A 14,602-nucleotide genomic window follows, 5' to 3' on the forward strand; every position below is an offset into this window, starting at 1 on the left:
TCCCCCAGATTTACTGGAGGCAATCAAGAGACTCTGATTCTATTGTACAAATTCATCTTAATTTACAATGCCTTTTGACAAGGTCAATCAATATTTTTGGTGGTCTAAAACATGGCTGTCCCTTGGCCCTGAATTTATTTAGCTTATTTCTTTCTGAAATCGGGGAGACCTTGGATAAGATCAGAGTATTTCCGTCAAAAATAGGAGGCCAAGGCATGACAAGACTTCTTTTCACTGATGATTTGGTGCTGTTCGACATGATGCCAATCGGCCTCCAGCAGAGCCTCGATACCCTCAACGGATATATGGACACACATGGATTGGCGATGAACACAACAAAGTCTACCATCATCGTACTGGGCCCACCAGGACCAGACCTAGTTCTTGATTTAAATGGTACGTTAGGCAAGAGCTTCTAGGCCAGCCCCAACAGGTAACTTATTAAGGGGGGTCTCCTTAACAACAGCAAGTCGGATCTTCCCCGCCAACAAGCCCTGAAGGTTAAACTAAAAATCTTGATAGCCCAATGTAGGCTGATCCAGAAGAAATACAGTAACTTCTCCATCTTACTGGTCCTGTCCTTTTTTTAAGCTCAGGCCACGTCTGTCTTATTTTACAGAGCCGAGGGGTTTCCTTTAACTCCTTGGGAACTGTGGTGGTCTTTAGAAGGTTTTTGGAGAAAAATTCTGAAGCTCCCAAATCTGATACCAACTTCAATTATTAGGTTTGAGTTGGGCTTGATCTCTTTACCAGCTAGATCAATGAGGAAAACCTTGGCTTTGTATTGCAAATGTCTCGTGCCCTCTCTGGCTAGGTCCTATCAAATCTTGGGGACAGAGCTGAAGAACTGTAGAAACATTTTATTATCGGAGTGGAGTAATGGTTGCCAGCTATACATACATCATCTCCGGACTGACTTGGAAGAGCTGATCAACAATCCTGTCGGAGTAAAGTGGAAGTTGTGGTAGGATGACTGGATCCAAACCATAGAGGAAAATAACTGTTACAAGCTTCAAACTGCTATGAGAGATGAACACAAGTTGTGGCTCTATCCCGAAGTGTATTATGGGAACCAGTTTATGCGCTTCAGGATAAATTTGCTTCCCGCTAAACTGATTTTGAGAATTTACAAAAGTATTTTCTGTGCAATGGGGATTTTGTCTTAAGGAAGGGGTGAAATAAACTCTTAAACATATTGCACTGTTTTACCCAGGCTTTTAATGTTTAAGTACTTGGGCAGGGCAGTAGCTGAAAGACAATGTGGGATTGCAGTGGAATGTTGGTCTTTCCTCCAGTCAGGGGAGCATTTTGTGACAAAATGTTCTCTTGTGAAGTTTCTTAAGGATTCCTTGGAAATGAATGTAGAATGCACTTAATAGGAGTTAACGGGGTTGATTACTACAAGCTGATGTACTGAACCTTTTTGGAATAAACAAAGGTTTTGTGTTCTATGATAAAAGGTTTTTAATAAACCAAGAATGGCATAAAGAAAACATAAACCCCTTGTGTCCGAGTTTCATTCCTGAATCCTCACAATATCCTTTTTATTGAAGTATTGCAGTAGGCTGTCAAAGAAGTATTATGACAAGACAATTACTAGCGTCGCAGTGAGTATATAAAAACAGCAAATGGGTTGAACTAAGGTTCCCTTCTACCGCCTAAACCTAATATGATGGGAACATCTTAACAGTTAAGTACTAGATGCATTATAGGGGAAAGGATTGGTGACCAGGAATGAACCAATTTAGGAAACCAGCCAAATGGGGCAACAATCAGAAAAGTACTAAAGTAGGTATGGTACAGGCACTATACCGGCCCTACTTCACCAACAAAAACCGTTAAATGGTGTAAACACAATCAGACACATTTTGGTCATTTCTTGCAATATTACTGCTGGGTTTTATTCTTCTGCAAAGGATGTAAAATCACTGGTACCTTTTCAAAATAAACACATTTTCTAGGAAACTAAAGGGTCCCAAGGAAAACAAGGAAATGACGCTGTCCGGGTATAGTATGTACATGTTTTAGTAAGAGTTCACATTGTTTTCAAATGTTCCCCAATTCACTCAATCCCACTCCTAAGGATAGTGCAAGGAAGGGATCCTTGACTAGGCCTCCACCGACAAGTCATAAGAGTGATTTAGGAACAGGACTTTGCACCTTGGGAGAACAGGGGAGAAGAGAAGCTTGTATGTAAACAATGTTTTTTGTATATGAACCCAGGATTATTCCACCAATAACCAAGAAAAGTCACAACTTGTCATAAATAATTGCACAAAGTGAATGAACTTATGTAATAGTGATACCTGTGAAACAAAATCAAATAAGCACAGTGAATTAACTTATGTGGACTACGTGAATGAAAAATATATGAAATAAAGTGTGCAATCTAGTGTGCAATGAATGTTTAGACACTAACAAGTGTGGACCTCACAATTAATTGCATAAATTGGAAAACTGTGGGGACGCTGTAAAACTTAGCGCAAAGGCTCAATGGGAAAAAAAGTCATCCTTTGTATGTAAACATAACCCCTGATTTCTCCAGAGACCACTGCTGGTGTTCCGGAATCTGTTGGTGACAAACTCTTCTGTGCCTGGTCCCATCGAGGAAGGCCCAGGATTCTCGGGTGCAGAGGTCACTTTCGGATGCAGGATTTAGTTGGTTGCGGCGGTGTTTAAGAATCTGTTCCAGACAGCTTCCAGTAAAACACCAAAACAAGGAAAATTTTCAAACGTCTTTTAAAACGTCTGTGGGTCAGACCACTTAGGACATCTCCAGGGATTGAAGGAGTGTTACAACGGGAGTCATCACATTCCGGCGGCAACAGATGATATTCAATGGACGAACAAAGGGGCAGGCCCAGAACAGCCACCGCAAGAAGGCTGGAAATATAGGAGCAGGTGTCCTATTACACAAGTTAAAGATCTGCTAAATTCCATGGATGTATTTGGAACGGCGACAGCAGAAACAAAGATATCACAGGAGGGGGCTGGTCAGTTCATCAGTTGATCCAGGGACACTTCCACGGGCTCAAAGCAAGGATCTTCGAGCGGGGTTTGAGACTGGTTGTTCCCACCGGTCCAGCGGTTGTAGCACTGACGATAGTAAGCGGCTTGTATTTGCCTAGGTACATTTTCATGACATACATAAATGCATACATACATACAGGATATGCAGTAGAGAATTGCTTTGGCTCTTTTCTTGTGTGTACCTGGTTGTTTTTTTTTAGACTTTGGTGGGTTCTCTAACCCTAAACTTTGCCTGGAACCTATTGGTAGAGTTGCATGGAATTTTCATCAAACCCCTTCAATATTAATAGTATCAGATCAAATTCACTTCTGATGCTTGTTAATCTGCTTAGAATCATGTTCTGTGCATATGGTCCGGCATCCAGTATTGCATCTTGTCTTTCGGGGACCGAAGGGGGACGTCGGCATAGACGTGTCTGTAACACTATCCCTATCGTGACGTGTAGTGTACCCAAAATCCCTCATGCGCCAAGGTCCCTCAGATTTTTTTTTCCGCCCAGATAACTGGTCGCCCTATAGCGGAGCTCTTACATAAGAGACATTGTTTATCCTAAACCGACTTGTCGGTTATTTCCCCTTAAGTCATTTCGACGGCAAGAACAACTTCGACGAAGACTACGGGGGACTTGTCTACGGCAGTGAATTTTGGCGCCTAAGATCCGGCGGCTGAAACATCCACGTGTCTGGGCCCTCTAGCCGGCCTTTACAGTAGGGAGAGTGGGGTCGGGTGGCCATATTTCCTTAATGTCTTTCATCTTTCCCCCTCTAGGTCTGGTCATCTTTCCCTTTTAATATGGAAAGGACTCGTTTTAGGTTCTGCCCTAAGTGTAGAGTCAGATACCGTGGAAGGATGAGCACAGGACGTGCAACTCTCGTCTCCCCTTAGATCACGAGAAGCGGTGTGTGGCTTGTAAACTCCTTCAGCCTAAAACCCATAAGGAGTGCTGTGTAAAGCGGTGGGCCGCGAACGGTATGTCGCGGGCGGAACCCTCCCCCCCCACCACACCCGCCGAAAGTGACGGGGGGGGGGGCACCTCCGATGAGGTCCGCCACGCCCGTCCCTGACCCTTCATGGCCGGACTCTGGTCTCGCTTCAGAGACAACACCCGGCGACCCGAGCATACGAAGACATTACACTAAACCCACAACCCGTCTACCTATTTCGACGGGTACGTCAACCCTGTGTCCTACAAATGAGTTAGGTAAAGTACAATGTGTGTGGGTGAGCAATCAATGGGATTGACGCCCTTGGTATTACACCAGATAACAAGACGTCCATTACTTACCGTAATAGCATTTCTGATGATTGTATCTGCACCCTCCCTACCTCCCCGCTCTCGGTGGAAGGAACATAGACGTCTTACTACTTCTCTCTTATTCATGTACTCACTCACAATAGCCTTGGGGGCTCCCTCATGGCAGAAAAAATACAATCGGAGGGACCTCGGCGCGTGAGGGATTTTGGCTACACTACACGCATGATAGGGATAGTGTTACAGACACGCCTATGCTGACATCCCCTTTCGGTCCCAGAAAGACGAGATGCAATACTCTGCGGTTACCATTGGATGTAAGACCATATGCACCGCATGTGAATCTAAGCAGATAAAATCAGAAACGCTATTACGGTAATTAATGCATGTCATATCCAACCAGTGTTATTCAGAGTTGTTTAAAATGTTTGGCATTTTTAGTAAATGCCCAAGGAAAGTTGGATATGGAGGCAAAAATGTAAAACCGCGTGTAGTGTTTGAGTAACACTCCTGTCTGTGGCGTAGTGGGCAGGATGGCAGGTAACGTCTTGATACTGGCAAACAAACAAGTGGTCCGCTGAGGAGTTTGGTCAACTATAGTTTCATTTTTCAAACCAGCAATCTTATCAAAGATAAGTCTTGTAATAACTGGATTTTACCACGATGATCAGTGCTTTTACAGTTTCAAAATTCAATAGTTCATAAAACTGAATCTCTCGTCTGTCTTTTGTTTTTCAGAAATGATGAAAACTGGGTTGGAAGAACCACAGTCGCACAGCAGCGCAATTGGGCCTGTGATTGGAATAATCCTTTCCCTATTCGTCATGGGTGGAATGTACTTTGTCTGTCAGCGAGTGGTTTGCCAACGATACACAGGACCAAATGGACCCTTCCCTCATGAGTACATCAGTGGTACACCTCATGTTCCTCTGAACTTTATTGCCCCTGGAAGTTCGCAGCCTGGAACATTTACTGGTAAGGATCCATCACATCTTTCTAGAGGTATTCTATATGACTGAAGTAACCTCTTTACTTTAACCCTCATCTCAGTATTGCTCTAAATGTACCAGTGATATATCAATGTCCACAGTTTCCTAGCTATTTAAGTCACCTGTGGGTGTAGGAAGTGTCTGTGTGCCATCCCAAATGGGTACTCTTGCTGATTTAGAGAAGCTAAGAGTGTGTATGTGTGTGTTACTATTATATTGCCCCTTCTGAAGAAGGCTTATTCAAACTGACTGTTAAATTATAAATTGTTTAATCAAGGAACCTTGAGTGTAAGTGTTTATTTGGATACTTGTCGCTGTGAATCTCTGTGTAACCACCCTACTGCTCACTTTGACCCCTCTTGAGATAAGCCTGGGTACTCAGCCACACTACCAACCTGTGTAGCACAGACATATTCCAAAGGTTGGGTTCCTATTGCCAGGAGGTTGAGGTTGTTGTAGTGCACCCAAAGGGTACTGCTCCAAATCTTGCCTAACAGTTGGTAACTGTAACTTTGAGAGTGAACAGTTAGAAAAGTTATTACTTTAGAAATGTTCTGCCATTCTGAAAAGTAGATGTAAGGTTATTTTACTTACCCTAGAAATTGTTTCGCTATTCTAACAGAAAGTAGATGTAAGGGTATGTTACTCGTCTGTGATTTGGTTGTGCCTCTTCCCAAAAGTAATGCTGTTGGTTTCCCTTCACTATTCCAGTTAGGATGAATGTATGAGTGTCCCCAACTGGGTCTTCCTTCCCCTGACTTGCTGTTAGCCTGTCCAGAATAAGTCTGCCTATGCCATACTTGCCTTTTAGGTTGCTGGTAGCTCCTTACAAAAGTATATAGGTTTTACTTACCTTGAGTATCACTGTTATACTAAAATAAGTTCAAGTTATTGCTTCCCTTCGTCTGTGAACTGAAACGCAACAGTCATTAAATATTGCATCAAAAGGTTTTACTTACCCTGAGTATCACTGTGTTATCCTGAAATAAGTTAGTTATGGTCTGTGACCTGAAAAGCAACTGTAAAAGGTAAATAGTAACTTTTTGTAACTATTCACTCAGAGTTTAAATTTACCAACTTACACTTTTCAGCACTTGTTCTACTTTTCACGGCAGACCCGTCAAATGATCTAGCCCTTCCCAATTCTGGTACAAGTTCTCTGAGAGGCCGAAGAGGGACCCTAGTGGTCTAGGAACCAGCAGTAGGCAGGGAGAGATGGGGCTCAGATGCAGGCAAAGTCATAGTTCCTGGGGAAGACTGGGCAAGCAAGTGGTTCACTTTGAAAGTTAGTTAGGGTCCATGGACTTCAGAGAAGACACCCTAGGAAGATTCCAGCAGTGGACATGGGTGAACTGAACAAGAGACCTCCCAATCACAGTAGCACCCCAAGGATACACAGGAATCACAAGAGACTGAAGGTGAGTAAATACCCCAGCCAACACAGTACCTGAGCACAGAAGAAGTGTTGCAGCAGGAATATTTCAGGATAAGCAGCCAAAAACCTGGTTGATGGATTCCTTTGTTTAGAAGACGGAAGACCGGTTTTTGGAAGGACGTTTGTAGCAGGGATCATGGAAGAAGGCTCCAGGCAAGATCTTCCTCACGGCTGGATGAAGCTCTGTGGATTTGGTGCCTTTTCAGGAGCTTAGAAGCAGACCGAATATCACTGGCCGGATTTGTGTCGTTTGCAAGGTCCAGCACTCTGGTGAGGGGACTTTTCGTACTCTATTCACATCTCACAAGGTCCAGCGGGGTGCCCACAAAGTTTCAGCAAGATTGGGAATTTGGAAGACCGTGCACCGCACAATGGCTTGAGGTCCCAGGGTATTGCAGCCCTGCAGGGTCGCAGCATGACGTGAGCTGGCTCAGAATGCAGGCCTTCCTGAGTCTAGTGGATCTCACCAGGCTCTGGGTCGTCCGTTTTGGTCGATCCATGTCGATTGGAAGGAAGGGTAACGGCAGGCTCTGGTTACACAGAAAGCTCTCCGGTCGCTTGAAATCCCTATGGCCTTAGTTTCTTCATCTTCCTCTTCGGTTACAGCTCCAGTGGTCAACTTGTCAGCAGTTTCCAGGTTCAGAGTTTTTATCAGAAACTACAGCACAACTTCTGCATTCTCTCCCAGCATTTTACAGAAAGGTGCAGTCTTGATAGCCAATCAGGACAGCCAGCCCCCCACTGGGAATTGTTCCCTTTCAGGCGAGGCGGAAGACAAAGGGCTGTGGAGTTTTGGACTCCTCCCGCGCTTCCTTCCTTTCCAGACACCTTTGGAGCCGGTGCGGAGCAATGGTTTCCCGCCGAAGACAAAACCGCCACCGAGGTCGTTCCCGCCTAGAAAGGCAGAGGAGGACCTCAGAAACAGCAAGCGAAAAAAGTAGGAGCCTGCCCTTTTAGAAAAATGGTGACCCTTCTGTGCATTACCGAGACTGAATTCACAGCCTGCAAGTAATAGACTAAAAGTTATAAAGGTAAAACCAATGCCACCAGCCATTCAAAAAACATGCTATCCCCCAGCACTCCACATAAGGTGAGTTGTGCTGGCTCACTATATAAAATGTAAAGAGGGATGAAAATCCTCTTTACTTCTAGGAAACTGTAGTTCACCCAAGTGCATGAAAGAGAAATTAACAGGGGAGCCCATCTGGGCAACTGAGCCTTAGCCCAGAAGTTGTAGGAAACTCTAACTTTAACCATACACTATGGAGAGATGTAAAAGTCTAGGTGAGAGGTGAAAAACATTCCCCTTCACCTTAGGACAAGTTACCTAGTCAAAGCAAAAGGTTCTGGGGTTAACACAGGTCAGGAAGATTTATCATTGATATGAAAATCTTACCCAACACCTCCCTACACCCCTTCCTCGCTCCTAAGATAAGCCTGGCTGCTCAGCCCTTGCTACCAACACAGCTTGAGTGGTCTAGGCCTATGCTAAGAGTTGGAGCCCTGTGTCCAAGTGTCTTCCAAAGTCCTACCTAAGGTGGACTTTGGTAAAATGCCCGAATAGTATCCACAGCTGTACAATTTTAAATTCGATTAAGTCAGATATTAATGGGGAAGACAGTGTGTTGCCATGTACGGAATATTGACACCTTCCTTAAGGCCCCGATGGTAGAAATTAAGATGTTCAGCCAGGTCTCGGGTTTCACAACTATGCCAAGCCTAGTGCTCTTGTGATTTTTGATCCCAAAACAGACAGAAATAGTGAAGTGGAGTCCCATAGTCTGCGGCAAATCTAACATCAGTTCTCTCAGGATTCCTAGCAAGATCTCGCACATGTATCGAGCCAACTTCCCACAATTATTTAAAAACTTGATATGGCCTTAGAACGCTGGCATAAGCAGGAAATCTCCTGGTTTGGTAGAACATCTGCCATTAAAATGATTGTGCTGCCCAGATTCCTGTACTTATACCTTGCCCTACCAGTCAAAATTCCTGACTCTGAACTTCTTAAACTCAAAAAAGAATTGTGGCTTTTGTTTGGGGAAAGAAAACACCCTGTATTTAGAGGAAGGTGATGCTGAGAAAGGTCAAAAGCGGAGGGTGAGGGGTGAGGGGTGGGGGGGGTGGGGAGTCCATTCCTATTCAGGTATAATCTTGCAGCACAATATTTGCATGGCACTTAACTGCGAAAACTCTTAAATGGAAGCAGATACAGAAAGCTTGGTCTGCAAGGTTACTCCCACACCAACTGCATTTAAAGGCTACCGAGAAATAATACTGTTAACCTCCAACGCAAACTCACTATACTACTGGCAGAGGGCGGTACGTAGATGGGGAATCTGGCCCATCATCTCCCCGATCTGGAACAACCCAGACTTTCTCCCTGGTTAGGACAAAAATAGATTATAGATTTAGGAAGTGGAAGGAAGGAGGACTAATGCTCTTGGGTGACTTTTATGTGAATGGGAATCTTTTCATATTCGAGGAATGCAAAACTAAATTTCAGGTGCAGGAGTATGAGGCGTTGGACATCCCACCCAGACACTAAAAAGCATGGGAGCAGAGCGCCTACCGCACTTGAGTTCATAATAGCAGTCGATATAGCGTGGGTGGGGGAACAAAATCACAATCCTATATAAACTCTTGGACAGGTTTGATCCGCTAACTAAAGAAAACTACATGTTAAAATGGGAGGAGAATCTAGTAGAGGAACTAGACAGATGGATGGCACCGCATCTGGACCAGAACATTTGGGAGCTACAGATGTGTAACAAATGAGAAATGTTAAGTAAAGGTCTCTTGCAGGTGGTACACTGCACGTGAATGTCTTAACAAAATCTACACGTCCTATTCTCCACTTTGCTGGAGAGGATGCTCAGCGGTGGGCTCTCTTCTCCACCTGTGATGGTCATGTGAAAAATATCTGTTTTGGAAGGAGGTGCTGGGACAAGTGAAAAACATAATTGGGCTAGAGATTCCATGCGAACCGGGGAATTGTGCTATTCGGGGACACAGGAGATGGTGTATTTCCAATGACAGGCCCAATAGCGGTACTAACAGCTGCACAAATCACATTGACCCAACTATGGAAAAACCCAGAAGGCCCCTCGATAAATATGTGGTGGATCAAGTGTTGGGAGATGGTGGTCACAGAGAAGACCACGGCCCTACACCTGGAGTTAATAAGGACATTCAGCATTATTTGTTCCCCATTCCTAGATTACGCAGAACCTGTCCTGGGTATCACATGCACACCCTCCTCTTATCGTTGGTTTTCCAATATCTAAACATTGATGTGTTGCATAGGCCAAAGGTGCTTATGAGATAATTCAACTGGAACAAAGAAGTCATGGGCGTCGATTTCTATATTGATCCGATTGGTTTTCTGGTGGTTTAATGCTTATGCAATTATGAGATTCTACTGTAACATTACTTGAATTGCTCCTGTGATGCTTGACATTCTGATATAAATAAAAAATGTGATTGGAATAAAATAGCCATGTCATAACTTTCTGAAGATGTGATATCCTGGAGATTAATTCATATTGTGCTGTGTGGACAATTGTTCTCGCAGAAGCTGGAATATGCATCGACTGCAGTGAGTGAACAAGAATCCCAGGCATTGAGTGGTGAATCTAATCGCCGAGCTGTGCCCTGACCCTGCATTACCATTGTGGCAGGCACTTAAGTCAGCGAGAGACTGTTTTCTGTGGTCTTGTTGTATACAGTGAAGGCAAGGGGTGGTGCATTTGTTTTCTCTGCTTAGGTTGGTCAATGTATGGCCCATCTTCTGCCAGGTGTTTGGACATGTGCCTCGTTGTTGCATCTCATTCATAGGAGACTAATGACTTTGCCATCTTAAAATAAAAAGCAATCCTCATTCATGTTGGAACTCTGAGAACAAGAGACCATATGCAAAGAATTAATCCCATTGTTGTCTTCCCCTTAGGGATTTCCTGCGGCAAGTCTATGATCAGTTCCAAGAGCCTGATGGGAGGTAGCAGCGGAGCCCCTCTCTACGACCGAAACCATGTGACTGGAGCGTCATCTAGTAGCTCGTCCAGCACTAAAGCCACATTGTACCCACAGGTAAGGTGATTGCCAAGGACAGTAACCAGAATAAACTTTCACTCGGTATGTTTTCTAGGACTGCTATGCCACATTCCGGGTCTGGCCAGTGGTCGAAGTGTACGAAAATAAGTAGTGGAACTATGTTCCCTGTTGGCCTGCCCCCGCTCTCCACAAACCGTACCGCCAAGTGCAAACCAAATCCCCAAACACACATGCTGTTTAAGGGAATGTTCGGTGCAGTGCACTGAATGGCAAGTTTCAACTTCTTCCTACACTTTTATTTTATCACTAAACCATTCTGGAAAACTTTCTTTTTAAAATAAAAATATAGGAACAGTAAAACTGAAAAAGTAGGGGGAAAAAATAAAAGTAGAATATTACCGATCCTGCTCACTTCAACCACCGGCCCGACTGCCGGGATCAAGGTAATTGGACCCCGCAGGATATGGTGGCATTGATTTTCAAATTTTGCCGCAAAATAGTGACTTTTTGCTGCACAGATCAGTACAAATTACATCATTTATTCTCAATTAGAATACTAAGTTACCTATTAACCTTACAAAGTTCCTTTTCTGTCCTTAGGGATTGAAAACAACTTTCACAGAAGGATTCCTGCTGTTATGGCTATCGGATGTCTGAAACTGATCCTTTGTCCTTCGACAAATTAAAACATGGCAGATCAGTCGAATACTGATTTTTGCAACTTTTTAAGCATCATTTCAGTTATTGTGTGGCACATTTGAAAATGACAACATTTGAATTTTTTTGCTAGTCAGAAAACAATTCTTTGCAAATGTCCAGTAATTGGTTTATGGTGTACCCGTCAACTTGCTGGCGGTTGTCACCTGATGTGAAGTCAGTTAACACAAACATGCAGCAAGCCGTATACCCCCCATAGACTTCCATGTCTCACCCGCTTAAAACAAAATCTGATTTCACCCACCTTGGCAACTAAAAAGGTTGCAATATGTGTATGAAATTAATTGAGCAAAAATTCCGAAATTTGATTAAATCCGTAATACATTTAGTCTAACCTTTTTACTCTTCATGCCTGACCTGCCTTTCCCTCTCCCCTAGACATGCAAGAAGCACCTAAAGCAATGAGTAATTTTTTTTTCATTCTTGTTTCCACAGATTTTGAACCCGCCTCCATCGCCAGCCACTGACCGGTCATTGTACAACACAGAGATGTTTTACTCTTCAAACAGCCCGTCCACAATCAGATCTTACAGGTACTGATCTAGTTTTCAATTCCTTACAGCTTTTTCTGTTTTTTTTCTCCCATACCTTCGCAATATGCTGCCATTACCTAGGAGACAGTGTTCTCAATGGCCTGGAATATGCATTCCTTTTTGTTCATTATGTGCTCAATTGAGGCCGTTTAGTGGCTGTAGTTCACCCTTCTTGATTTCCTCAGAGCCATTATATGGTTGGCTAATAATCAGGGAGTTGCTGTAATAGAGTAATTTACAGTTTACACCAATTAGTTACCTGCTTTTTCAGGGTTACCCTTCGGTCTGACTGCTGAGAACACATAAGCTCAAAAAGTGTCTGCTTAAGCGAACCTGGATCCAGCTTCCTCACAGAAGTTCTAAGTTAGGGGAAGTGCTTTGCAATGCCTCGTGCGTTCACACTAAAAGTAGTCCTACAGAAAATCCTGCCAAGGGAGACCGCAAACAGGAGCCTGAAAGTCCCAATTTTTTCCCCAATGCGGACTTCTTCTGTTAGTGTCTTAAATTTACCTCTTCCGGCTAATTTAGGAAAAGTAACATATTCACTTTTGATTTTCAGGCCATACATTATCCGAGGGATAGCTCCACCGACCACACCATGCAGTACAGATGTTTGCGACAGTGACTATACCACAAGCAGATGGAAGACCAACAAGTACTACATGGATTTGAACTCTGACTCTGACCCATACCCACCACCACCCACCCCTCGGAGCCAGTACATGTCAGCTGAGGAAAGCTGCCCCCCCTCGCCAGCCACAGAGCGCAGCTACTTCCACCTATATCCTCCTCCACCCTCCCCCTGCACAGACTCATCATGACCCCATATTCTCCCTCTTCAGAAGGAACTTGTCATTTTTGTAAATATTTTTAAATATGAACAAAAGAAAAAATATATTTTATGAGTTAAAGATGAATAGGGATGTGATTTTAAAAAATGTGAATAAAAGGGGGTGGGTGGGACTGTGAAAATGTGTACAGTGGAAAAATATTTATGAATTTGATCTTTTTTGTAACTTAATTCAATTTTTTTGTGCCATATTTCCCTTCCAATTGAACTCACAAAATTGAGCCTTTTTTTTTGTTTTTGTCTGTTCCCAAGTCACTTTGCAAATGCTTTTTCGACATCCCCTGCCGTTGAAGGTTTTTAAAGTTTTGTATAAGTTGAAGAAAAGATGCTTGTGCGTGTAATTACAAAGTTAAATTAAGGATGCCATTTAAAATGAAACTAATGAAGTTAATGAAAACAACCATTTCATAAAAAAAAGTTATTTTCTTCTAAATGTGTGGAGACCATTTTCTTTCGGTTTATTGTGTTGTCCGTATGTTTAACCAGAGTACCTTTTTTTTTTTTTACATACAAAGCGTTCACAAACACAGATCTGTAAAAGATTGCTTGTTGGGTATAAGATGCCTTTTGTTCCGTATTTAGCTGTTGTCAGAGTTACCGATAAAGTGAAAGACATGTTTAGTGTTATGCAGTTTTTTACATCCTCTTTTCCAAGTGTCTTTAAAAATGCCTCCGTATATTGAAGATTTCAGATGTCTACGGTCCCTTAAAAGTTGTATTTCTTAAAAAAGGAATGTGATCACATAAAAAGACTGTTTCTTACCTTGTATTCCAATCTTGGATGAGTGCATACTTTTAATTTCAATATAGACCAACATCATTTACCATGTGAATAATTGTACACGTATCTGAGCCCTACGCCTCTCCCTACCCCAGCTAGGTGTATTAGCCCAATATCAGATTATTTAGTTTAGGATTTATTAAAACACCCAGTCTGTCATGGAGAATGTGACCCAAAGCACTCATGCCTCTTTGGTATGACATACGAATGATGCATGATCGCTTCTAGAACATATGCTGCTGGCACAACTGCCAGCCTTGCCTCAGCAAAGTGGCTCCTTGGAATCGAATAGCAGGATTGATTCATGGCCTTTACTTAGGAATCTTAGAACAGCTATTCAAGGTATCCGATGTCACTTTTAATTCAAAGCCAAAGAAATCCACATTTACTAAAATGTCTATAAAATAAAAAAACTGGGCATTACCATCCTTTTGTTCTACAAGAAAATTGTGTAGAGTTCCGTGGTAAATTAAAAGTCAAACTTTCTTTCAAGCTCAATTTGAGTTTGATTTGAAACCAGTTACATATGGTGTAAAATGAATCAAAATAGGGTGTTCAAATTTGCATTTGCCTGTCAATGGGTGAAAACTCCTAGGAATTTAGATCCACATCACAAACACTGCGAAGGGTCATTAAGAGAGTAGTATAACTTGCTACTAACCTGAACAAGTCCAACCACTAGTGCATTGTGCACTCAGGATATTTCTGGTGGATTCTACGTGCAAGAAACACATATATTCTTTGTGAAGTCTGCAACACTTTAAAAACAATATGCAGACTTTCCACAGGGGGGAGACAGTGGGGCTCAACATGCATGTTCACTGCTTCCACAAACGTTATGAAGCAAGGCATCCACAACCAGACCTGGAAAACGCTGGCAAGTGCTCATTGATCACCTACATATTGTGGGAAAAGCTGTGGAAAAGATCTGCTCCACGTTGTAGCACTACATCTGACTGCT

The 14,602-nt window shown here is 43.0% G+C and overlaps 1 protein-coding gene across 3 annotated transcripts in view; it reads left to right on the forward strand.

The window, feature by feature from the left end:
• The window catches only part of LRP5 (LDL receptor related protein 5), a 680,976-nt gene extending 667,683 nt beyond the window's left edge, over positions 1–13,293 (forward strand). For 2 of the 3 annotated variants that reach the window (XM_069624104.1, XM_069624103.1), the window contains 4 exons: positions 5,022–5,258; positions 10,657–10,796; positions 11,913–12,010; positions 12,570–13,293. In XM_069624104.1, the coding sequence (XP_069480205.1) occupies positions 5,022–5,258; positions 10,657–10,796; positions 11,913–12,010; positions 12,570–12,831 (737 nt within the window). In that variant the 3' untranslated portion in view covers positions 12,832–13,293. Of the gene's footprint in view, positions 1–5,021; positions 5,259–10,656; positions 10,797–11,360; positions 11,892–11,912; positions 12,011–12,569 lie in introns of those variants that run through there. The other variant, XM_069624105.1, reaches the window with a different exon arrangement.
• The last annotated feature ends 1,309 nt before the right edge of the window (positions 13,294–14,602 follow it).

This window comes from Ambystoma mexicanum, chromosome 11 (genome assembly GCF_040938575.1).
Source record: "Ambystoma mexicanum isolate Mex_15411 chromosome 11, UKY_AmexF1_1, whole genome shotgun sequence".
NCBI lineage: Eukaryota > Metazoa > Chordata > Amphibia > Caudata > Ambystomatidae > Ambystoma > Ambystoma mexicanum.